General features: G+C 41.5%; 1 protein-coding gene across 4 annotated transcripts in view; it reads left to right on the top strand.

The window, feature by feature from the left end:
• The window catches only part of LHFPL2 (lipoma HMGIC fusion partner-like 2), a 90,549-nt gene that overhangs the window by 50,395 nt on the left and 14,377 nt on the right, over positions 1-25,777 (top strand). For 3 of the 4 annotated variants that reach the window (XM_014965123.1, XM_014965124.1, XM_014965125.1), the window contains one exon: positions 20,767-21,558. In XM_014965123.1, the coding sequence (XP_014820609.1) occupies positions 21,129-21,558 (430 nt within the window). In that variant the 5' untranslated portion in view covers positions 20,767-21,128. Of the gene's footprint in view, positions 1-20,544; positions 20,648-20,766; positions 21,559-25,777 lie in introns of those variants that run through there. The other variant, XM_014965127.1, reaches the window with a different exon arrangement.

Below are 25,777 nucleotides of genomic sequence, written 5' to 3'. Positions count from 1 at the left end.
TGACAACAGAAGGATTATTTTTCTGGTTTTAATCTTGAAGTGGGTGGGGTGCCCACTGGGTACAATTGGACCAGTGTGACTGAACTACAGAAAAATAAGAGAGACTATATTGTTTTTAAACAGCACAGATATGAGATAAACAATAAAGTTGAGTTCTTAGTGGGGAATATACTGCACACCAGCCTGTGAGTCACTGAAACATTGCTGAAGTGAAATAATTTCAGCGCGTGACTCCAGAGTTGTGACTGTGAACAAAGAAATGTCAATAGTTTTTTCATGTTTTCTAGAAGAAGCTTCTGTTTCTAGGGGCCCTAATCAGTGAGGAGGTTTAAGCAATTGTTGGTGAAACATTACTTGTCTATAAACAGAGATAATGGCTTAGCTTAATGGTAAGCCAACAGCGTTCTTGCTTCTAAAGCTTTGATATGTCATGCTATAATTTTTGTAATAAATATCCTTCAGATTGTGATGCTATTATCTGAAAAGAAGGGGAGGTTCTTGCTCTCCTCCCCACCCCACCCCCTGTTGTGTGGTCCTGACCCCTTCCTACTGCCAGCTGGGGTGCTTCTCATCTTCAGTGGGAGCAAGTTCAACTTGCTCACTCAGAAGATGCCTGTGTAGTTGCTTCCTGGCTTTTCTTTCCTCCCCTTCTCTTCTGGGTTAGCTTTTTGCTGGGTTGGTGGATTCAGTGGAGGGATCTACTGGCCACCAGAATGGTCAAGGGAAGCAGAAGGAAAATGTACCAGGGAATAGGAAGGAAAAGGTCAGGGTTAGCCTCCAAGGATTCCCTGCTAGGCTGGCTCAGCTATAGCATCTAACTTTACTCTTTGCAATAGTGTGTGGACATTTTAAAGTAGCGTTGCAGATGCTGAATGAGGGAGCTTTAAGAATGCTGCCATGCGGAGTTTTAGAAGGTAAGGAAATGCTGGATTTGAGATCGCTTGCACAAAATGAATTCTGTACACTTTTAGATGCTTTTCACCTCTCATCGTTAATGCCCAGTTGTTCTCCCTGGATAAGCTGGTTGGGCTCCCCCAGGACAGACCCTGACTGTTTCTTCAGCAGTGTGTTCTGTCTCTCTGATTCAGATTCTCTGTATTCTTCCAGCTCATTTCATTCCTTCAGCCCACCCAGTCTCCAGCCATGGTGTGGCTGTTGTTATTGTTTGTGTGTGTTTGTTTAGTGGGTTGTTTTTCTGGATTTAGTTTTTTAAGCTCTTTCACTGTTTCCTTCCAGAGCAGCCCCCCAGCCTGGCCATCTGCATAGCCCAGTCACTGGCAAGAGAGAGAAAAGCACGCCCTGTCTTCAGCTCTGATTTCAGCTCTGCTCCTTCTTGGTGCACAGCTGAGTGAAATCACATGTTGTCCCCTGGGGATGGTGACTGCTCTGCTGTTCTGGTCAGGACTCCAGCTTAAGGGAAAGGTGTGCAAAGTGAGGGTGCAGTCTGTGGAGGTCTGAGTCACTAGACAAACTCAGGAAAGGCTTGCAACTGCCAAATGAGGGTAGATGTGCACCCCTCAATGTAACATAGCAGCTGATAGAATAGAAGATTTTATTTCCTATTATGAATCTTGCTTCTCTATCAAGCTAACAGGCATTTGAAATCTGTCAGGAATGTCTTTTCTTTTGCAGAAAAGGTCACCGAAGCTTTTAATGCTGAAAAATGTAGCTTCATTTTCTAAAACATCTGAACCGTTTGGCTGAAACTTGTGCAAGAAAATTCAGCCTCAGGCAGGCATCTGGTGTGGAAAGTTTCAGCCCAAACTGCTATTTTGGCAAAGTTGTAAGCAATGAAAACGTGTTTTAAGAGTGGAAAGCGTCGAATAGTCTCTGTACTAAGGCAGAACTTACATTTTGGTGGATAAATAGAACTCGTGCTGGAGTTTTAGGCTGAACTGCAACAAATTTCATTCCCCTTTCCTGTGAAGGGAAGCCCTTACCCAACTTGAAATTCTCCAAAAAGCAACTGTATCAGTTGAGCTTTATTCTTAACACTTGCGTAGTTTCTTTCTGCAGCCTTAGCTGTTACCAGGTGCGAGCTCTATGCTGGCATAACTAAAACTTGAGGAAGAATATCCTTGGGTTGTGATGGTGTACAAAGCTTTTCTCATGGGTTCCTGCAGCCGCCACGAAGCCACGCAGCAGACTGTGTTATGGGATTCAGTTTTATAGTTAGTTCTGAACCAGTTTGAGCATGTGCATCTCCTGGGCTGGAAGTTACTGCAAAACCCCAGGGGTGTCTTGTGTCTGCATCCCAGTGGAGGTGTTCCAGAAACACAGTGACTGCCCTGCACGTCCTGTTTTGATTCAGTTGATTTACTGTCCTGCAGTTTTTAAACTAGCCATGTGAAGGGCATGATTCTCAAGTTTGACGGATTGCACCATAAAAGAAAGCTCTTTTCAGATCACCCTGAAATTCTTACTGCACTTCTGTCCAGCCATGCAAGCTTACCCCAGCCAGAGCTGCCTTTGTAGCTCTTGCTGAAACTTGAAACTGGGATAATGGTAGAGAAAGTGTGTATGCAGATTTTTGAATGTTAATCCCACACGGGATTTTTTCTGTTCCATTCTATTTTCTTATGGCTCTATTAAACAATGCAGTTGTTTTTACAAATATGCTAATTAGCTTGTGTCTCATACTTAAGGACAAAATTGTTGGATAAAACATCCATCTATTAAGGGCTGATCCACTGTTTGTGAACCCTCTTTCTAGGAACCTAGTTGTATTACTTACCTCAGTTAATGCCAGTCTATAGACCTATTCTTTCATACCAATTAAGGCTCCTTGGATCTTCTGTGATATGATACATTTTTAAGATCTCTGGCCATTCTTGTTGCTCTAGTATAATCTCTTGTCTTGTCTACATCTTCTGCTAAAGTGTAAAGCAAAAAGCTGGATGGATCGAAAGTGTGTGAAATCACTTCCTTGAAGTAGAAGTTTTTAGTTTTGCTTTTGTCATCTTGTCATAGTTTTGACTGCTACTCAGTTGTGACCCATTTTAGAGATGGATCCTTTTCTGTAATGCTGCTACGTGTTCTTCACTCTGTGTTTATAGACTTGACTTCTCTTTCTTGCTACTTGCCCTTGTTGAGTGTTGTTTGGTTGTTTTTTTTCATGGTATTTTATGTTGCACTTTCAAGAAATAACCGAGTAGTGTTCTGTGTTAATTCTATTTCCAGATTCCTTGATGCTTAAATTATTTTTTTAAAATATAAAAACAAAACTTCATTCATCGCCTCCTTCTATCTGAGAAGAGGAGAATGGGACAGTTTTGAAGTAGGGCTCCTTCTGGTCCCTTCACCACCCCTACCACTGCCCCTCCTTTTATTTTTCCCTTTACCAGAAACATTCCAGATCTGTCTATATGTCTGTCTTTTTTGAGATCCAGCAAAATATTACCTCCTTCTTGAGTACCATTTCTGGCTGAGAAAGCAGCATTCCAAAGTGCATCAGTATTGTTACTGCACTTTTCCTTATTTAATCTTACTGATATCACTTAATTCATAGTCCTGGATACATACAAAGGCTTCAAGTTCATAAGTTCATTGTGTTTATGATATGTAATTCCTATAGGCAGGCCCAATTACTGACTTACTTCGGTGAGATGCCTCTTGAATTCCTCTACTTAAGATACATCTGCCTTACAGTGAGAGGTTATAAAGGTTACCTTTGATTTAATCAGTTTTAGCCTATTGTATTTTTTTCATTGTCTTTTCTGATGTGTCAGGTTTTTTTGAAATGCAGTCTTGGAAAACCCCTAATTGTTTGTAGCTTCTGATAGCTGCTTGGTGGACTTCATGTTAAGGGCTGCCTCAGCTCACAATGTTGCAACACAGCACAGGAATTTTTTTACATAGGTGGTCTTCTAATGTTAGAGCATGTATGGGCAATGTGAATATAATGTAACAACGGTTTTAATTGTGAAAAGGAAAAACAAGCGTCCCTGTTTTTTTGAGGGGGCTGGCACTCAGCCTTCCTGTGGCCAAAACATTGAAGTCAGGATGTGACAGACATGCAGTGATACATTCACCCTCAACTAAGTTTCTCCATTACCTGTTTTCTTTAAGAAGCTGTTTCCCAGGGATTTCATGATACATGTTTATTCTCCTGAACTTTTAAAAGGTCAGTCACCATTTCGAGGGCTCTCTCCGATGATTAGTAATTAGAGGCTCACTTCCTGAATACCAGCCGATCTAAGTGAAAACATAGTAACTGAGTCAGTTTGTTGTTTTGTTTCCAAGATTACAGTTGTAATGCTCAAAAGAAACTTGTATTCCTGTGATCAAATAGCAAGGCAAGCCTTAAGGAAATAATGAGTTCATATACTGTTGGTGATGAAGTTAGAATCTTGAAATGATACTGAGCATTTCTAAGTATATCCTATGAAATCTTTCTGCTGAGGGAAAACAAAAATGTCTGTGCAAACACATTTACTGTTTCAGAAGTTTTGCTGTAGTTGAGGAGTCCGATACATCTACAGCCTTGAGGTTGTGTATTAGTTTCTTCTGGCAATCAAATTCAAACAATGTCACTAACCAGAGGGATTTGTGTCTTAATATTCTGGTGGGTACATGAAAGCATTTTACCAGTTGAAAGATCAGTGTCACAGTCTGTATTTGTTTTGTGCTTTAAGCCATAATTTTATTTAACAAGGAGCTAAATAATATTATGCATGACAAGTTACTGCAGAATATATCTAGCAAATCTTTTCAAAGTAAAACAAAACAAAACACACACCCCCATTACTCCTCCCCAGTGAGCATTGCCTGGATTTTGTTGTTGGAGTCAAATGGGCTTTGGTTTCTTTCTTTCATTACAGGGATGGGGGGAAAGTGGGTGGGGGCGTGTTCTCTATTTTCTCTGTCTTTTTTTTTTTTTGGTGCATCTGTTTGACAGCATGCATAACTGTTTATCAGTACTGGAATAACACCTCCCTGAGACACTGTGGTGGAGAATGACTTTGAATTAATTTAGATGTATGTGTAGTAGTATTGTCAGACTTAAAAATCAGCTCTATGCTCATGCTTAATTTTATCAAGTTAAATATAATTTTTTTAAAAAAAGATACCTTCTTTATATGTGTCCTGGTTTGAGGTAAAACAGAACTAATTTGGAAGTGGAAAAGCATAGAGGGGTCCCACCTGTAGGGAGGAGAGGACAGGACAGGTGACCCAAAACTGACCAACAGGGTATTCCATCCCATCCACATCATGCTCAGTATAAAAGCTGAGGGATCAAAGGGTTAAATCTCTTCCTGCAATGGCCAATGTCTGAGGAGGACCCTGTCTGTTCGTCTGCCTTTGATCCCGATCCGAGCGTTCCTGACTCCAGATCCGGAATCCACCTCCTGTCCATCACCAAGTCCAGTCTGGGACTTTCCCCTGTGCCTGCTGGTCATGTGATCATCATCCTGGGAGCTTGATATGGTTTTGTATATACTGTATACATTTTTATTTTATTTTATTTTTTCCCTTATTACTATTATTATTTCATTATTTATTTATGTTTTCATTAAAGTAGTTTAGTTTTTTCCTAAACTCATAATTTCCTCCCCCCCCCGGCTTCCTCTCCTCTCTTTTCCTTAGGGGGGGGGAGGGAGGGGCCATCTGTCATTCTGATTGGTCAATTTGGTCAAAACCACAACAATGTGCTACCATATGTAATCAATGGAGTTGATAGTATGGTTTTAAAATCAGCATAGGTGCTTTTAAGAAAGGTGCAGTAGTGGAAGTGTCACAGTATCCCCTGTTTTCCACTACTGATGCAAATACAGTTTATGTCTACCAAGGCAGGAAGGGAGTAAAGGCAAATAGAGGTTTTCTGTGTTAATTGTTTCCATGCCTCATTTGTATTACAAAGGCATTGCTTGTTCTTGAGTGATTAACTACCACAGAAGTACAGTTCTGACAAAACTAAACGAGTGCTTTTTTCTCAGCTGTCTCAGAAAGCAGAAGAGAAAATGGACAAGTCATCCTTGTTTTTCTCACTACGGTGCTGCTGAACAGTTATTTTTCAATGGTTTCAAAACCAAGCTTAGGATAATTCCTGCCTTCTAAACAATATTCATGTTTGCTCATCATGATCATAAGGGCATGACTCTAAAGCGTGACGCAAAACTTCTGAGTCCTAGTAGCTGTAGTGAACTCTTGAACCCTCAGTTATGAGTTTCAGTGGTAGCCTACCCTTTGGAAACTGGGTTGATTGGGGTCTGATAAAGAGATGTATCCAGTTTTAGCCTAACTCAGCAGCATTCTTATGTGCATGTCTTCCTAGTATTTTCAGGACACAAAATATAGTTTAAATTGCTATGGAGGGATAACTGCCTGCTTGTCCCAAAACCCTTCTTGATCTTTTCCTCCCAAAGAAATAATAGTTTAAGCTTTAGCTTTTCTGTCATTCTAAAGGAACACACCGTAGAAAAGTTAGACTTATTTCCATAATCTCATATTCTTCATGGTCTTAAGGGAATTGCTTACAGGAGTTCATAGGTGTCCTGTTTCTTGGTCTTAGTTGAGACTGGGTTGATTATTTTTTTCTGATGTTGAAAGGTTACTGCTATGTTTGATAAATTCCAATCTTCTGTATTAAACTTCTTTTTATAAATTCCCCAAGAGGTTTCAAAGGTTAAGCCACCACTGACTATTCTTTTGCATGCATTTCAGTTATCTGCCATTCTTCTACAGCTTCTTATAAAATCCAGTATCACATTTCCTAGGTCATCATTTAACATTTGTATTATAAGACTTCTGGTTATGTCATTTTTTGTACTGGTGAGCGGTATAAAGCATCTGCAGCTCAGAGGCACCTGGAGTGAGGGCACCTTCTCGAGTCAAACCTGTCCCAGGTCAGGCAGAGCTTGTGTTTCTCCAGCATTGTCAAGAAGCGGTAGTGCTGCTGAGCTGCCCTGCTGGGTTTCTTTCCCTGGAGAATGGCACAGGCTTTCTGAGGTGCCCTTCAGTAGCCAGGTGCTTGGAGCATGAACAGGTGCAAACTGAATGTCCATGGTTTCTGTCGTTCCTCTTCATATTTTGGCACACTGTCATTGAGCACAGTACTAGCATATTGACCTTCTCTGAGGCATGCAGCTTTCCTGCACAGGTTATTGTAACAGCCTATGTTTGCATTCCCATCGTGTGCTTTGTTCTACCACGCTCTTCCTCTCACCAGCTGATTCCTATTTCTTTATTTTCTTTTTAAGCGTATTTGCATAAAGACATGGATGTTTTACTGTTACTTTCCTTCCTCACCAACTCACAACTGGTGCAGATTTATTTTTAGTATTTCACCTTATCTCTTCCTTGCATTTGCTTGTGGTTTAAGAACTTTCTGCTTATTGTTTCTTTTTATAGCTTCCTGTAAAAAAAAAAAAAAAAAAAATTTAAACATAAATATGGGTTTGAAAACAAGGGAGAGGATTGTTTCACTAGGTATAATTGTGACTAGCATGTTAGTTTTACATTTCAGGCACACACGCCTAATCTAACCAAACCTGTCATGTTTGTTTGGGTTTTTCTCTACAAACCAACCTACTTGCCAAGTACCTTTTTATACAATCTTACAGTAACAGCTCATAAAGAAACCAAAACCTAGTATACAGAAGTTTTTCCACATTTAGGAAAGGAGCTATAGGCATTCTTGTTCTTCCTGCAGCATATTTCATTGCAATTTCAACTGCTTTTAAGCCCTCATGGGTCCAAGACCGTGTCCATGGAATAACAGGGAGAATCAGGGCTGTGCACGTGCTGCAAAGCAGTATTTGGCTTCAGCATGTGGCAATTGAGTGCAATGTTGTTGCACAGTTGCTGCCATTTCTTACCTCAACCTGCAGTCGAGAGACAAGATACAGGGTGTGTCTGAGGTACACAGACTCTTCTCAGACTCTTCAAAATGCTTTAGTTTTTCTGATAACTTTATGCTAGCCCCCCCTGAGGTGAATACTGATGTTCTTCTTTTGTAACATTTAAGAGCTCAGTACAGCTGGTGGGACTCATAGAAGTCTTACCTCACACTTCAGAGTCATGCCCTTATGATCATGATGAGCCAATACGAAAATTGCTTAGAAGGCAGGATTTACCCTAAGCTTGGTTTTGAAACCATTGAAAAATAACTGTTCAGCAGCATCACACTGAGAAAAACAAGGATGACTTCTCCATCTAATATCTTCTGCCTTTTATGTTCCCTGCCCTGAATAAGATAGCAGACACTGATTGTAGTAAAAGAGGAACAAAGTTGTTCTTTCTTTTCTTGGGAAAAACATGTGCAGTAAGCAAATGTGAGTGTTTTCGTAGTCAGCGACACACACCTTGAACACGGAGGAGCACAATTGCTGTTCATCTCCTGCAGCAATCTTTGTAGGTCTCTTCCAGTCCAGAGGAGACAAGGCTGTGAATTTTGGTAAAAGATAAGCTGTTTTCTAGTGCTCTTTCCAGAGCTGTTCGGGCGGTATCTTAAAATATTGCTGTAAAAAGACTCAGCAACAACACAGGCATCACCAGCAGTGCAGATGCCACCAGCAATGAACCCAGCAGTGACAGCTCCACTACCAAAGCCTGGTACATGGCAGGTTTTTCCAAATGCGGAGGTGAGCAATGGAGATGGATCTGAGCCCTACAAGGGCAGAACCAGTAAGGCACAGGGCACCAATTGCAGCTGGGAGAGGACAGCCTGCTGCCGAGAGGCTCTGACCTAGCTGCGCACGGGTACCAGGCAGCCTCTGGGCATCACCCTGTGAGCATCTACTTTAAAAGTCTCTCATCTCTGTCTTCCAACAAAGCCCTCTTTCTAGGAGAGCTACTAAAGGATCTAGATTTTGCAGCAGCAATGATGTCATCTCAAGTCACTTGGTATTTTCACAGCTTCAGTTCAGATGAGATCATTATCCAAATGATGAGTCAGTCCAGTTAAATCTTTTGGCACGTTCTGGCTGTGCTGCAAATGGACCAGGCTGTGCAGCAAATGTGCTGCAAATGGACCAGCTCTTTGAGAGCTTCTGCTCTTTTACTTGTGTGCCATCTTGACAGCTCAGAAAACACAACATCAAAAGTGATTCCAGGAGCAGGGACATAAATGGTTGGTTCAACCTGTTAGTGTTTTCTTTTTTAACTTGGAAAGCTCTGTTTTACCCTAGAGCAGAAAGTATCGTGCACACCAACCAGTGTAGTTTTGGATTTTGTCCTGTGCAAAATACCAAATTGATCTGTCAAATCTTACTGTAGACAATGAATTCAAATTTAAAAGAAAAACAATGCCCTGAAAGAAACAACCCCTTAGTTTTTTTAAGATGCCATTCACTGAACACTGATTAATTAATTTTGTGTCCTATTTCGTGTTGAATTGCAGTCCCTGGCTTATAGATAAGAAAGGGAAAATTGATTTTCTTCTGCGTGTGCTGCAGACGCTACTCATCCAGCAGTGCTTGGAGACTGGTGGGGTACTGGATGTGCATGCAAGATGCTTTGTTTCCATTTTGATTTATTCAGTGGATTGTTGAATTTGTAACAGAAATAATTTTTTTTAATGCTTTGAGATTATGGTAAGTTTTGAAGGTCAGCTTTTCATATGGGTATTTTTACTGGTTAACTGTAAGTAAAATAAGAACTCTAGTGTCCCATAATCTTTTCTTTAATGAAAAATAGATAAATCTCCTAATTCAACTTCTATGCAGAAAGAATGGGAAGCTGTTTTGTAAGGAGAGAACATCTCCAAGGTTTGTACTATGTATAGACAAGATAAAACTTAAACTGTGTCTAATAGCAAGATTTTACGCATTATCAGAGAATTTCAGCACATTAAACAAAACAAAACCTGCCAGCAAAGGAAACTAGCTGCACAGATTATAGCATTGGCCTTTTGCTCTCTACCTGCATGTTTTTGTCCTCTCCATGTTTAGGTAGTCTATTTAGATTTTCTTCTTTCTTTTTTCTCCCTTGATGCTTTGCAATCTCATAACTTTATAACTCATAACTTTATCACTCAACAGTGAGAGAACACAGGGCTAAGTGAAAAAGGAAAAAAAAACAACAGAGAAAATACTGGTTTGCTCAGTATATTACATTTTAAGTTTAAATGGTTTTGATTATTTGATTACTTCATCTGATCTATTAATTCTACAGTCTTAACCTAACCACATAGACGGAGACTGGCAGAAGAGCATGTTCTACCCACCTGAGATAGACATAAATGTCCAGCTGCATGTAGGAAGTCTGTTCCACAGCGTAACTAAGACATGTATTTGAGGAAAATATTCTGAACAGGAATATATGCAAATGGTGGCACTGTGCACTGAAAGACCTTTGTGGATTCATGAGATAAGATTCTGAGTAAAATTCTGATAAAAGTTTAAGTAAATGCCTGATCTGCATGACCATATTTTCTTTCCACTTTATAAATGCCATTGATGATTTATTCAGATCTGCTTAATTTTGTCCCTGATGAAATAAGTTATGTTAGTTAAGTTAAGTTAAGTTAAAATGCCTTGGGGGGCATTTATTAGGACATGGAAGATAAAATTTATAATTTGCAACCATGTTTTAAAGAACCAACTAATGCTAATAATTGCCATTATCAACATACAAAATGCAGGGCAATGTTTAGAATTGTTTTGAAACAGGAAGTTGTATGATGGACAGTTAATGAAACTGTTTCTTGTACTGTCTATGTGCACTGTACTTTTAATTTTGCACTGAAGTTCTAATTTATATAGAGCTCGAAATGCAACAAGGAGATCTAATTAGGTAATCCTATATTTAAAGGTCATTTTCAGAATGCAATTAAAGGTTTGAAACTTGCAGAGCAGACAGACTTCCTTAAAGCTGGTAGTATACAGGGATGTTTTCTGACTAATAGATGGCTATCTAGGCATTGGGAGATCTTCAGATATGCAAGTTTGATTTTGATTCATTTGCATTTCCCAAGGGGAAGACATAATCAAGAACTTTCCACCTTTTGGCAATAGTAGAATCAGATGCTATGTCTGCACTAGTTTGTAGACGGTATTTGCTTTCAAAAGGATTAATGTCAGTTTTCTTTAAAAAGAAAACTCACCAACCCAATACGTAAAGGGGCTGTCTGTCTGGAATTAAATTCACTCTCTATAGCCTTGTGGGACCTGTTGAATACCTGTTATTGTCCTATAGCTTTGTTCTCTTCAATAAGGTATACATGTGGGCAGAATCATCCCCTATAGGTCTTATGACTGAAATTGTGTTCTCTGAGTACAAGGAGAGAAGGCTGTTTCTTTGCAGGTGAATTTGTATTTCCTGGTAGGATGGACAAGCTGTTGTGGGCATATTGCTGTGAAAATTACCCATTTCACCATACTTTCAGAAAAAAAAATATAGTTTACTAACAAAACTTTCTCAATGACCAAGAAAATCAAAGTTACTGTTGGAGATATGATAATTTCATTTAGTATCATTTGTCCATGGTCATACTTGGTGGAGAAGGCGGCATACTTTTGCAGGCAGTAGGTCAGAGCTGGAGACTCAAAGTGAGAGGAGCAGCTGAGGTTTGTGTTTGAGGGATGACAAGAAAAGTTGTTGGCACAGTGCATGACCCTAAGAAATAAATTAACCCCCCGAAGTTTTAGGGTTTGTAATGGCAGTATTCAGATTCAGTTCCCAGTGTTGCTACAGACTTTGTTATATGACTGAGGAACATCCCATCTTGAAAACTGGGATGATTAATAATGCCTTCATCCTTTCATTTTTCCTGTGTATCTAGATGGCAGGAAGGTGTAGCAGTATCCTACCTATATGCATATCCCTACACAGGTAGGGAAATTTTCGTTTGCTCCATTAAGTGCTGCTGTGACAGAAACCGTAGGACATCAGTGGCAGAGAGATCCTAGAGCGTTTTCAGAGAAAGTGAAGTTAAGAAAAGTGCAGATGTTTTTTTTCCTCTGGCCCTTTCCAGCTTTTAAAACATTTTACTAGTTATTAGTTTTCACAGTCGTATACATTTTAATGATAGAAAAGGACTGCTATTGGTACCTAGTCTAGCAAGTCAAAATGCGTGAAACTAGCCAGAATTTTGTACGTGGCTCAGCTTGTAGAAGTATGTCCAATCGTGGCTTTAGAATTGAATCCAGTTGCTAAAATAAATCATGTTTCTTTTTGTTTCTTGCTCTAAAATGGGTTTTCCAGAATTTGAATTATTGAGCTAGATTTTTCGGAGCTCTTTGCAGTGAGCTTCCATTTTAAAGTGTAGTGATCCCCACTGAACACAGTATTCCTATAATTATTAATTAATGAAATATGCAGTATGAGAAACCTCATTTCAGTTCTTTGTCTTGGCCATGGGTAAATGGTTAGCCATTAATAATGATTAAATCTCACGCTCAGTAGATGTTCGCAGAGATGTTGTGTGTATGTGTTTCTCCAAGTACATTGCCTTTTTTCAGACCAGATAAAAGGATTTTCATGCACTTTTTTCAAATTTACTGTTGTATGTGGCGCCCAAATGTTTCAGATGTCTACATGCCTTACCAGCTCTGATCCATCATGATGCTTTTCAGTTACCTTGAGTCACTACTGGTTCTCCTCAGCTCCGGAACACTGAAAATCAGTGTTTGCTCAATAACGGTGCTCCTGTCATGTGCACAAGTTTGCACGCGTTACCGTGCTGAGCTGCTTGTCTGTATTGATAATTTTTGAAGGATGTTTCAGTTTGAATCAATAGGAACATAAATGAATACATACATTTTGAAATGTGATAGGTTCTCATCTGTCACTGGTACTACAGCTGGGTAGTTTCCTTGAGCTGTATGGCTTGGATCCAAAGTGCACCCTGTTCTGCCGAAAGTGCCTCCTTTCCATGCACATTACACGTCATGAAGGTGGGGAATAGTTGATACCTGTGAGATGACTTTGCTAATTGGTGACTTTCTGGAGGGACTGTCGCAGGATAAAGTTTACCAACATATGCAGTGAGTAACAGTGCAAATACCTCTGGGTCCTTCCTGCTCCCAAAGGGCAGTCCTCGGTGCTACAGCCTCAGGTCTTGTGTCCACAGCAGAATGATTCACCCTGAGCTGTTTAGACAGGCTGGAGATCCATAATCTTTGTGGTCACTCTGCTAATGCAGCCACAGATGTGAAAGTAGATATGGCAGCGGTTTCCTTTTGAGGATTAACTGAAGCAGTGTTTCCTTCATGCAAGGAACCAAGGCTGTTTGAAGGGGTATCTGCATTGCCTAAAGTCCCATGTTGGCCTAACTTCAACAGGCACCTCCAACAGATCCCTTTTTCTTAAGCTTGTTTGTCCAAAACAGCTTCTCTTCCCTTCAGTTTGAGAGACTGTTCCTTCCTAAACAGTCCTTGCATCTTTGATGTGCTGTGTTTGTGAGGCTTTTCCTGTCTTAGTATTGTCTTTTTAGTAAGTAATTCTCCAGAGTTTGCTGAGAAGTGGCATAACTGAGTCATTCTTTCCTTTCCTGACTGTTTTTCTCACCAGTCTCATATTAAACAATAACCAATATATTAGTATAATAAATATCTTAATACAATATTCATAAATTATTAAGAGCAGTTCCAAATCTGTCACTATGAACTCATGGGAGTGAATTGTTTTTTACAGCAAGCACGGATTCCAAGGTTTCTGGGCTGATGCTCTAGCTCATGCACACACTGTTAACTATTTAAACAGCCAAAGCCTAGCTTCCTTTTAAGGTAAAAATCCTTAGTATAAAAATAGCAAGGATTTGTTTGCTACCAAATATTAGTAGTACTTCCCTTCTGACTTCCCATTTTCTTCCTAATCACCCTTTCTCCCTGGCCAGAGTCCTTTATAAGCTGTAGTTAAGAGATGTTGTAAGAAGTAATTGCAACACAGTGAATACCTGAGTCTGATTGATAGGTGTGATATTGTGGGTAATCAAGAAAGGGGGCTTCAGATGAAACTCTTGAAGACTGAGACTTCAGTGAGCTAGTGAGGAGTTGAAGTATGAAAGGAAACTCAACGATTCCACTCCCAGTTGGTAAATTCCTGAGCAGTTAGGCTATCACTAATTGTAGCCAAGATTGCTCCCTTAGTGATGATTTTTTATGTGATGTGTAATTTTCTCTGGAGATAGCAACAATAGAAATACTACACATTAGCTTTTCTTAGCCTCATAGGTTTTAATAAATTTTGGAATTGCAAAAGATCTTGAGTAAGTTTTCAAAACACAACATAATGGCTGCAGGTTTAAGGAATTTTGTAAGTCAATAAATATAGAGCAATGGAACAAATCTGCTTGAGAATTTGCGGTTCAGAGGAGATGCTGGAAATCCAAGTTAGCTTGATCTCCTCTTAGTGGGGGGGCAATAAGCAAAGTTTTGTCTGGATGAGGGAAGAGGGAAATGAATCCTGTGTTTAAACCTCCCCTGCAGTTGGTCTGAAAATTTGGAAACTCTCATTCTTCTAGTGATTTTTCAATGATGTATTGGCCCCATTAAAGTCAGTGGGAGTTTTGCCACGGTTTTTAATGAGGTCAGAAAGAGAATAGTACATTTCAACTGCTCTTTTTCAAAGTTTGAAATAAGTTTTATATTCGTTTCTTTTACAGCGTTGTATTCTAGAAACAAATCCTCCTGTAATTAGATGGCATTTTCCATAGCATGATAGGAAGAAGCCCACTTGCAAGATGGGATGGAATAACCATCTTATGCTGCATCAGGAGAACAGTCACTGTCAGCAGTTTTTTTGTCACTTATTTATTTTTTATCTGTTGTGGTACATAGAATTTGGGTATTCGGGCACATGAGGTATAGTTTAATTGAAAGATTTTGCATCTACAAGCTCTGTCTTTGGTAGAAAAAGGCTGAAGTAAACAGGGTGTAATTCAAATGAAAGGCAAGGAAAATAAGGATTTGATTAGGATTCTTCAGTGAGTTTTAACTATTTTGCAAAATATTTTAGTTATATTTCACATCTTATATTGTGCCAACAGGAACAAGACATGATGCATTCTAAGTCTACATTCCTTCTGTTACCAGTGAAATGCATCTGTCTATGAGCACAGTATGCCATATTTTCAACAGCCTGTCACAATAATGCACTCCTTAATATGCCTGTGCAGGTTTATAACAGTTAAATATTTATGAGATATGCAAATGTTTGCTCTCCTTCTTTAATTCGCAAGTGACGACTAATCAAAGCTTTGCTTTCTGTTCTTCAAGTAAAAAAGTGCTCTGGAATGTTGTTTCAGTAGGCAATAATTTGATGAAAATATGGATGTGGATGGAGGGGAAGGGAATCCTTTGCTTATTCTCAGCTGTTTGTCTGAAGCTGTGCAACCACTTCAGCTTTAAAGTACCTTCTCCTGTTTCGTTATCTGGCCCTGAATATTTTCAATGACTTTGAAATGTGTTGCATTTAAAAACAAAACAAAGACACGCTGAAGCGTCCGAGTGTCTTTCCCTCTTCTTGGTCCAGGTGCTTCCTGTGGTGAACATGCACTGCTTACCAGAAGCCAGTGCCAGCAGAGCTCCTTTTGGTCTGCAGAGAAAGCTTACTCCAAACCTTTTGGGGCAATTTGTCTTTCTTTAGGTACTAATCCTTGTCCCTCTTCTCTTGTGATAGGGGAATGTGATGAATGTACCTTTTCTTACATTTACAAGTCACCTCTAAGGGTGTGGGGATAGAAATGTAGAGGTGCACCTTTAGCAAGGTGAGTTGATGTTTGTGATGGTATCTCCTGAGAAATGCTGCTTGGTGTCTGGTCCACTACTTTGAAGACTGAGTGGAAGCCAGCAGGAGCCTGCCCCCTCCTCCTGGGCTGCAGCTCCTGGAAGAATGCACCTCCTGTGAGGAGACCAAGTGGGAGGAAAAGTTTATTTGCTTACATTTATCATTCACCCAGAAATTGAATAATCTCTAATGCTCATCCCATGTTTTCTAAATGTTGTCCCTACTGCCTTCATGGTTTGGTGGCTGCCTCGCTCTGCCAGGCAGGGTGAGCTCAAGTGCTGACAAGCTTGCTTGTCCAGCAACACCTAAGGATGGAAGCTGCACAAAGTGGGAGCTCATGTCAACCTGGGTGGGGGTCAGTTTGAAGTAATTGAGTCTTAGTGTGTGAGCCTTTTTCTGTTTGTTTTAAATAATGAGTCTGCAAACATCAACATAAATAAGAGCCACTTCCACTCACAGTTCAAAGCATTTTCACAGTGTTTGTAACTGCTAACAATGTTTCAGAGAAAGTAGAACCCAAGGTTCTGAGATTTGCACGTTTTGGATTATGAGATGCTCAAACCTGTGTATTGTAAATAGGGTTTAGAAACTCCTCCACGTAGTTGTGCTTTGGACTATAGCAAGCTTTAGAAGAAAATGTCTGATTGTGCCTGGATTTGTTTTATAAATTGGGACTGTTTCAGCAGTCTGTGTGGCCTTCCATTCAGCTGTTTGTTTAAGCCAAGCCAAAAGCCACTTATCTAAAGATGATTTATTCTCACTCTTGAGCTGACGGAACCAGGCTGGGAAGGGTGAAAGCTGAATTGTAGGGTTTAGTCTAAGCCCCCCTAAGTCTTCAGTCAAACCATAAGGAGAGCGTGAAGGACTGGCCATAACAGTGTTCTGGAAGGTACTTGTGGGTCTCTTGTATGCTGCTTGTAGGACACCTTTGTAAAATAAACAGCCATGGTATGTGATTGACTCAGATTTGAACTTTGCAGCTGTTCCTTCCTATCTGCCTGGTATGCCAAAGCAAAACCCTGCAGCTCAACATCTCTAAAATCAAAACCTTAATTCAAATATTACAATTTGGATCAACTTCTGACTTTCTGGTTTTGGCAGTGTAAGCGTAATGGAGGCAAGTGTGTTTCTTTATCTAGTTCAGAAAAATAGATGTTATTTATTTACTTAGCATATAGCAGTGTTGTGTAGTAAAAGTCAACGGCTGAATAGTCTGAGCTAGAGATGTGAAAGTATAACTTGAGGCAGAGTATCTGGCTGTCAAAATTGCATCTAAAGAGGATGAAAGTTTTAGTGATATTTTAAGATGGTTTGTTTCGTAAATTAGAACAGCCAAAAGACTTTTTCATGCAAGAACTCTGGGGTTTTTTTTCTCTCTGGATGCTGTGAGGATCTGATGCTCTCACTGACATCTTTTCACTGCATTAGACTACACTTAATGGAGAGCCTGACCATGAGCATGGTGTAGGGAGCAGTGTAAATGAGGCTGGAGGTGTAATTTTGACCCACCCAAGAACTGTACTGTCCAGCCAAGAAATGGTGGGCTGTATGGTGGGGTGGGATGGTGCTTGCCATGCGGGGCTGTTTCCCTTCTGGGGCACCCGCTTCCCTAGCATGGACAACCTCCTTCCACATCTGTACAAATGCACGCAATAGTAAAAGTGGGGGGAGGCCCAAACGAGCAAGGGACAAGCCTACCTTTTGTCGTCTGCTTCCTCAGCAAGAATTATTTTGAATGAGTTAATACCAAAGGGGTTAAAGAACTGTTGTATATTTTCAATTTGGGCTGTCAAAGCAAATATTTTGACAGTCAGTCAGAAGTGGATACTGAGTGGTGTGCTGTGAAGAACACACAGTTCTGTCATGGAAAAAATTTGTCAGGGGATGGGAAACTGCAAGGAGGAATAAACCAGCCAGTTTTCAAACTCACAAGGGCCTAGCTTGAGTTTCTGTTAGGCAAAAATGGAAGAAGAGGAGCGAGCAGAGTCCTGGAGGGAATCTTCATGAAGTGCCATTGGTTAGCACACTCTGTAGCTGGAAAGGCTTTGCCGTATGGCACAAACATCTTGTTGGAGCCTTCTGAGAATTGGTTAGGTTCATCTGGAAACTTGAGGTGGGGTGTGTTGGAAGGAAAAGGTTAACTATGCAAATGTGACGGAACTGTAACTTATCTCTAGTACTTTAGCTGCAATCTTTCCTTTCAAAGTCCCACAAAGAAGAAATGCCCCTGTCCCTCCTCAGGACTATGCGCCATCCTACTTTATACGTTTCTCTCCATCTGCTCATGAACAGGAGTTGTAGGTGAGTGGGCCTTGCCCCTTGTCTGGTCCCGCCATCATACTTTGTATGTTTCTGTCCATCTGTTCACAAAAAGGAGCTGTAGGTGAGTAGCACTCCCATTTGAGGGCATCGTTAGTGCAAGAATAAATTTATGCAGAAGTTCTCCCCTGAATAATGATACATTGCTCTGGAGATACATTTTGTACCAGAATAAAATACTCATTACCTGGGAAAAGCAGAATTGTGAAGGTTTCATTGGAAAGTAAAATATATTCCCTTGAACTGTAGTTATTGATGACATTTACTAACTTTTAGGTGCTGTGAAGTTTCCGTGTGTTGCGAAACGGGGAAATGTATGTCCCAGTGAAATCCTGAGATTTGACATGATGTCAATATCATCTTTAGACAGGCTATTTTGCTTATGCAGTGACTTATGGAAATACTAAGTTTTAAAATGGCACTGCAATTTATTCTTGCATTGCATTTCAAATGGAAAGGAGTCCCATGGTTTGGTCTTCCAACTCGAATACAGTATCCCACGTTTGTTATCAGTGCCATAGTTTTATGGCTGTTAGTCGAATTTCAACCTACTTAAGTAAATGTGAACTTTGTTCTCATCTGTGTTCAATGAACAGTACTATAGAATCATAGAATGGTTTGGGTTGGAAGGGACCTTAAAGATCATCTAGTTCCAGCCCCCCTGCCATGGGCAGGGACACCTCCCAGTAGACCAGTAGACCAGATTGCTCAAATTTTTGTCTGATTTTATGCTCAGCAGGCACAGGGTAAGCAATAGCAGCTATGATGAGTATTCAACTTTTACATCCCTTGCACCTCAATTAAAATCCTGGAATAAGAAAGATGAGGATTTCACACGGCTGGAACTTCTCGTAAGAAATAAAGACATTTTTCATGAAATTGCCTTTAATCGTGGAGATGACATCAGAAGACTGTAGGTTTGTAGTGGACATTTCCTACATTCCAGTTATTATTTAGAGTGGAAATACTGAGAAAATGAACTTTTCTTTGGCAGGTTGACACTTTTGCTCTCAGTTATTACAAAGGGTGTATTCGAGTTATGAGTATGTCAGGTTACTTGAAATGTTTATGCTTTTCCCAAAAAACGGAAAATGAGCTGGACTGTTATCTCAGTACAGGTAAAAGCCTTTTTTTAAGGCAATGCTGTAACGTTAAACTAAGCGAGACAAAATTCAATTGTTGGCACAGCAGCTTAAGTCCGTGTATCTGCCAGTACCAGAGGGGTCTGCAGATCTAGACAAGGAGGAGAAAGGTGGATAAAATCTTGCGGATGATTCACTACAACTACTATAGGAGGGAGTAGAAATTGCTGGATGAAATTGTGCATGTGTTGAAGTTGTGGGTATGTGTTTTGGTTTGCGTTCAGCAGGACTAGCATTCAACCACCAGGCTCAAAACTCCTAAAAAATTGAATACCAAACCCCTGACAAAGCTAAAAAAAAACAAAACAAAAAACCCAAGACTGGGGATGTCTGTTTTTCTGGCATCTCCCAACCCCTTTGTGTTTGGCAGGAGCGCAGCAGTAAGCTGCAGATCTGGTTCTCCACTCTGTTGCCTCCAGTTCAATGTCACTGTGTTGTTTTTTGTGAGGAAAACTTGGAAGTGCTACATTCTCATCAGGGAGGGGGTAACGTGAGGGCACTTCCTGCTTCCCCCTGCCCTTGCTTTCGGACGACACAGTTTCTGTTGGAGCACAGAGGCGTGTGTGATGACCCATTTGTTATTTTGAAGCCAGTGTCTGGATGCGAGCTGGAAGTATAGCCATCTCCGGTTGCCTCTTGTATTAAGAGAAGTGTAACTCTGGGAATGTCATCAGCTACCGTTGAAAGCCCTGGGGAACGTTTCGCTGCAGCCTCAGCTTGCAGGGGACCGTGGAAGGGGGGAACTGAGAGGAGTCAAGAAGCTCAAGGCTGACTGGCAGCCCCTGTCCCCGGGGCTCTTGGCCACGTGGCAGCCACTGGGGCGTTTTTTCCGCAGATTCCTGTTTGCAGTGGCACAAGTCACCAGAGGCTGCCAGTGCTGGCATCGGTTCCTGGTGAGGCGTGGGACATACCTGCAAGCAGATTAATATTTTTTTTTCCTGAATCAGGGGTGCAAAGCTGGGTACAGAACGTGGGAAACACCACTCCCACAAAGCCCAGGCTTCAAAGGGGATGAGCTTGTGTCGCCTCATCCCAGGGCGGGCTCTCCCCCACCTGCAATCCTGATCCGTCATCTCTTGAGGCCAGGCTTGGCTCAGCTGCAGTCAGCAGAAGCCCAGAGCATTGGAACAAGGTTCCTTCATTGCTCCTTGGACCCAGGTGCCCATGGCATGTGGAGCTGTGCCTAGCTTCCTTCCCCAAGGCGCCCCGTGCTGCCTCCCCAAACCGAAGGCAGGAGGAGCCGCACGTCTGTGAAACTGCTTAAACGTGTACGAACATTTTGCTGGGTCACTGCCAGCAACCTTGGTAATTTCGACCAGAGAAGATGATTGGGGGCGTGGGGGTAAGAGTGGGTGGGACAGCTGAGTGTTACTAAGACCTTTGCTTGCAAAGTGCTCGACAAACACCCGGAATGGGATGGCGCAGAGCAGATACCATGAGTTCGGCCGGGCAGCGGGAGAGATTAATCGCTCTCCTGGGACAAGCCCATGAGGTTTCCAGCAGGCTCTGTTTGACAGGTCCTTGTTAGAGCTTTTGCATGTTAATGTGGATCTGCGCGAGATCTTGGCTCGTTGTGGGGGTGGAAACGAAGACTTTTTTTCCACTGCTGATGTGTTGTCTCTTTTTTTTCTTGTAGGTGTGTGATGTCAAACAGTGGGCAGTCCTTGCGGCCTCCCCCGCCAGCCTGCAGCGTCATGTGCCAGTATGAATATTAAGAAAGAAAAGCGTACTTCAGAGCTCAGCATCCCAGAAAGAAAAAAGGAGGAACTAAAGGGAGAGAACAAATGACTGCACTGCTTGCAAAACTTGGGGCCGTTCACTTTTTCTCCTGAGAAATTTCATCTTGGCCTTCGTGAGAGAGCTGAAACAGCAGGCAAAGCAGCCACAGTGATTTTTCCTTGGGTCCTTTTTTTTTTTATTTCCTAATTTAATTTTTTCCACCTCGTGCCTGGATTTTGAGACCGTCAGCTGCACTGATCACAAGCACTGGACACCAATATGTGTCATGTCATTGTAACGTGTCGGTCAATGCTATGGACTCTCCTGAGCATTGTGGTGGCCTTCGCAGAGCTCATTGCTTTTATGAGCGCAGACTGGCTGATTGGCAAAGCAAAGACTTCAAGCTCTGAGGATGTGGACAACAGAACGGGGGGGTCGCAGGAGCCTTACCATCCAACGCTGGGCATCTACGGGCGCTGCACCAGAATCCCCCACATGCAGCTTTCTAGACGAGACACGCTTTGTGGTCCTTACGCCGAAAACTTCAACGAGATTGCCAGTGGGTTCTGGCAGGCAACCGCTATTTTCCTAGCCGTGGGAATCATGATTCTCTGTGCCGTGGCATTTGTGTCTGTCTTTACTATGTGTGTGCAGAGTATTATGAAGAAAAGCATTTTTAATGTCTGCGGGCTGCTACAAGGGATTGCAGGTACGTGTGCTCTGAGAGCAACTAAAGATTTTGATTTTTGGGCCATTTAGCTGAAGAAATACAGTGATTTCATCCTGTCTACAGACGGGCTGCGTTAGGCAGAACCAAAGCATTTCTATATGCTGGGGCTTATTCAAACACAACTAAAATTTATAGCTACACAGCGTGTAATGCATTGACATTGGCAGCAGAATTTCAGCCTGATGCGTGCCAAAATGAACTGACCGGTGTTGCTTTTGTTTGCTGTTCAGTTTTTTCCCTCTGTTTGAATTTCTTTCCGTAACAAAAACTTCTCTCCTTTGTTACCAGCAGAGAGCAAAGTTAATACTCGTGTTAAGGCAGTCTATCTCCTTCTCGCTACTTTAGCAATTCTTTCATGGACCAAAGGCAGTTCTCTCAGTGTCTCAGAGGCTTCATGACTGCAATGAGAAAAAATACCACCCCAGGGATAAGAAGAGCCTGCAGTCACACACCCAGTTCTCCAGTGCTTCAGGCTAGGCAGCCTCCCTCAAGGCTGGGAGCTTGACAAGCAATACCTTACGATAAACCCTTCCTTTAGCCAGCCTATTGTTCAGCTGAAGTTATACAGCCCAGTGAGCTTATCTTTTCACTGCCCGAGTATCAGTTGTGCTTCTCCTGGAAAGATGAATAGGTTCTACAGATTTGCTACATTCAAGGAGAAACGCTTAAACCCATGGATTTTACAGAGATTAAATGACTGTTAGTAAACTGACATTGGAGAAGTATTTGGCTTTCTGTACTCGCCAGTGAGCTGTGGGGAGAGCCTGTCCCATAGGCAGGTTTTCATCTTTTGTGTTCTGTGTGTGTGGTTGTCTGGAGGAGGAGAGTGGTCTTCTGCCCTGCCCCTGCCCTCAGAGACCTGCGAGGAGGAGGGAATGAGCAGGGCTGCCACCTCTTTCCCTCTTGGTGGTGCTCTTAAGCAGATGTTTTCAATTCATAAAATGGTTTTGTTACAACAAAAATAAGGGATTTTAACTTGTTTGCTTGAAATATGAATCTGGCTTCTCCCCTCCTTACCTCCACTGAGGTGGCCAAATGCATCTGTGGCAGCCGTACCTAGACAGGAGGTGTAATGATAGGTGTTCAAACATTTATGAAGCTGGTTTTCTTAGCTGAGACCTAAATTAATCTTATTCTAAATGCACATGGGGAGGCAAGCAAAAAATGAATTTGCTGCCTGCTGCAGCCCTCCAGAGCCAGTGGTATGGGCCAGGGACTGGTTGGCTCTGGCTCCTGAATCATTAGCATGGTGGCTCTCACCATCTTCTACTTTGTGCATCTTTGGTATAAAAGTATTCTACTTATTTCATGTCACCCTCAATGTAAGGTTAGTGCTTTGAGGGCAGAATTAGATCCCTGAGTTGGCTCAAGATGCTTCAGTTCACATGATGGCATACAATTTGTGGATGAATTTCCTTTAGATTACAGGTTTTGCTGTAGTCTCTTCTGGTTTACAGAATCTGCCAGAACCGGTGTGACAAGGAAGCAGCTCTGCAGTGCAGATTAAGCCACGGAAGGTGTTAGATCCTTGCTTTCTTAGCCTGTACTTCAGAAATAATCCATGAAACCTGTTTTTCAGGAGATGACATTACTTCTTTACTGTTGGAGGGTTATTTGTATGGGAGAGATTGGCTAGCAGCGTAAGTAGATGTTTGGCATGTCAGACTTGGATCTGTTGAAAAGATAACTTCACTTACAACTCTGATACCATCTCAAAATACCTAGTCTAACATCAAGATCAGCAGGAAGTAGGTTCTTGTATGTTAGAGTACTGTTCTGGAGACCATACATTTGTGAGAAAATATGTGCAAAGACAGTTTTATGTTTTGTTATCAAGCCACCTGTACCTGTAATGGGACTTGTGTCCTCAAGAATTGAAGAATAAAGTCAACAAAGCATTTCTTGCTTGTCAGGGGATAGATCAGTCCTTTTTGAGCTGAGGATAGAACCACTTCCTTTCTTTTAATTCAGATAAATGACACAGCATGAAACCGGGTAACAGAAGGGTCACGTTACTGAAACCGTTGCTATGAGAAGTACTCCTGCCAGTATTTGCAGCCAGGCGTCTTGTGGCTAGCAACTCGTTTTCTCAAGATTAGCTTTATTGGGTCCACTGCTACTTTTGTGCCAGTAGCATTACAGCATCTGCTTACTTAGTTGAAATTATTTTCCTTATGACTTATCACAGCTGTTAATTTCAACTTTCTCAGTTCCTGAGTTTTGGAAAATTTGCTTTAGCTTGCTTAAGCAAGTTGTTCAAGGACAGTTGTCGGCATGGTTAATCCATACAGGGATTATGATAGCTAGACGAATACCCTGACCAGAGAATGAGATATAACCCTGCCTTAATCGTCTTAAGCGTAAGATCATTCTTTCAAATGTGAACAATTATGTTTTTAATAAGCGTAGGAGAAGAATTCACAAAATCATTTTGTTTATCAGCCTGTATCAGTCCAATATTTGCAAGTATGTCAAACATCTCATTTTCAAAGATGAGATGCGCCCATTAGAGTCATCTACAGGAACTCAGAATCTTGCAGACTTAATCTCATTTAAAATCTCTATATCTTTGCAGTGGAGATTTAATATAATTAAAAACATACAACAAGTTCATTTATTCCTGGAATTCATAATGAAAAAACAATAACAGACACCGGATATATCTTTTCAGTATAGCAACAGTGGTTGTGACCTGGATGATGCCTACGGTGAAATTACAGAACAGAAAGCAACATCTCTTCTGTTATGGCCCTTGGACAAATGCACAAACTCTCATTTAGGTCAACAGGAAACAGCCCCCCACAAAAATGGTCCTTCCAGGGTGTTTTTTTTGTGGCAGAAAATTAGAAAGAAAAGGCCATAAAGAAAGAAAATATGGCTCTTGTTTAAACTCTTGTAATTTCTTTGTTATAGAGCAAGACCTTCTACCACTTACTTTCAGACTGCAGTGCCTTTCATTCTGGAGCTGTAGAAACAGTAATCAGTGGCCCTGGTTTTGGAGCTGTTTGAGGATTGTTTCATCTGGAAAAGCATCTTTTCCCTACAATAGAGAGTGCAAAGAGTGGAGCCATGTAATTAAATAGATAATTACTACCCAGCAGCAAAAAGACCAGGGAGACTTTCATTTTAATGTCTTTTTGGGAACAGTACTCTATTTTTGCAGTCTGTGAATCACTTGAAATGCAGAGGCTAGAAGAGGCAGCATGTTATTATACGGTAGCTAATAAGAACCAATTCAAAGTACATTTTCACGTTAATAATCTAGTTATAGGAAATAAATATAACTAGATACAGTAGATCATAGAATCATAGAATGTTTTGGGCTGAAAGGGACCTTAAAGATCATCGAGTTCCAACCCCCCTGCCATGGGCAGATATAACTAGATGCCCTGTTGACATATCTTGGTATGCATGTAGGATAGTTGCATATGTGTTTACAAGTCTTAGTTGGACTTGGGTGCTTCGCTTTGGTGCTTAGTCATATTCTAAACGTGACCTCGACAGAGCCTAAACCAGACTTGGTTTCCATCTCTGACACAGAGAGACAAAGTTCATCGTCAACTTGGCTTTTTTTTTTTTTTTTTTTTTGGCGCTTTTTTTTTTTTTTTTTTTTTTTTAATTCCTACCTCTGAGGGCACATCTGGGCAGAGCTGGCCCCTGGTGTCGTGGCTGGGCAGATACGGCCCTTTCCCCACGGCCTGACTTGCCGGTGAGCCACAACCCGCCAGCGGCACCCTGACCCTGTGCCAGGAGGCGGAAGCTAAATAGCAGAGCACGTACATTATCTCAACCACAGAAGTCGAGCAGGCCCCCGCGTTTCCTTGTGGGGAGCCACACCATCGTGGGCCTGGGCAGGCTTCATGGAGAGCGGAGGAGGAAGGGTGCTGGCGTGCCCAGGGATGTGGCTGGGTTTGGGAGTTCAGTGTCTGTTACTCCAGGGCTGCATTGCCAGGCAGGTTGGCTGAAAGGGGATAAAATAGCTGCTCCTCATTCTAAAGTCGTTCCAGAGCACTGGTGGCTTCATCTGGGAGGCGTCTTGCACCTCACCCCCTTCTCACCACTTTCTCTGGTCGTGGTTCGCTGTCTCCTAGCTCAAGTGGGGCTTGACTAAATGGGTTTCTGAGAGACAGGTGGGGGGAGAAAAAAGAAAAAAAAAAAAAAAAAAAAAAAAACCAAACACCCCCGCATGTAAAAATGG

The sequence above is a fragment of the Calidris pugnax genome, unplaced genomic scaffold (genome assembly GCF_001431845.1).
Source record: "Calidris pugnax isolate Ruff unplaced genomic scaffold, ASM143184v1 scaffold273, whole genome shotgun sequence".
Taxonomy (NCBI): domain Eukaryota; kingdom Metazoa; phylum Chordata; class Aves; order Charadriiformes; family Scolopacidae; genus Calidris; species Calidris pugnax.
This window is presented reverse-complemented; position numbering and strand designations above follow the sequence as displayed.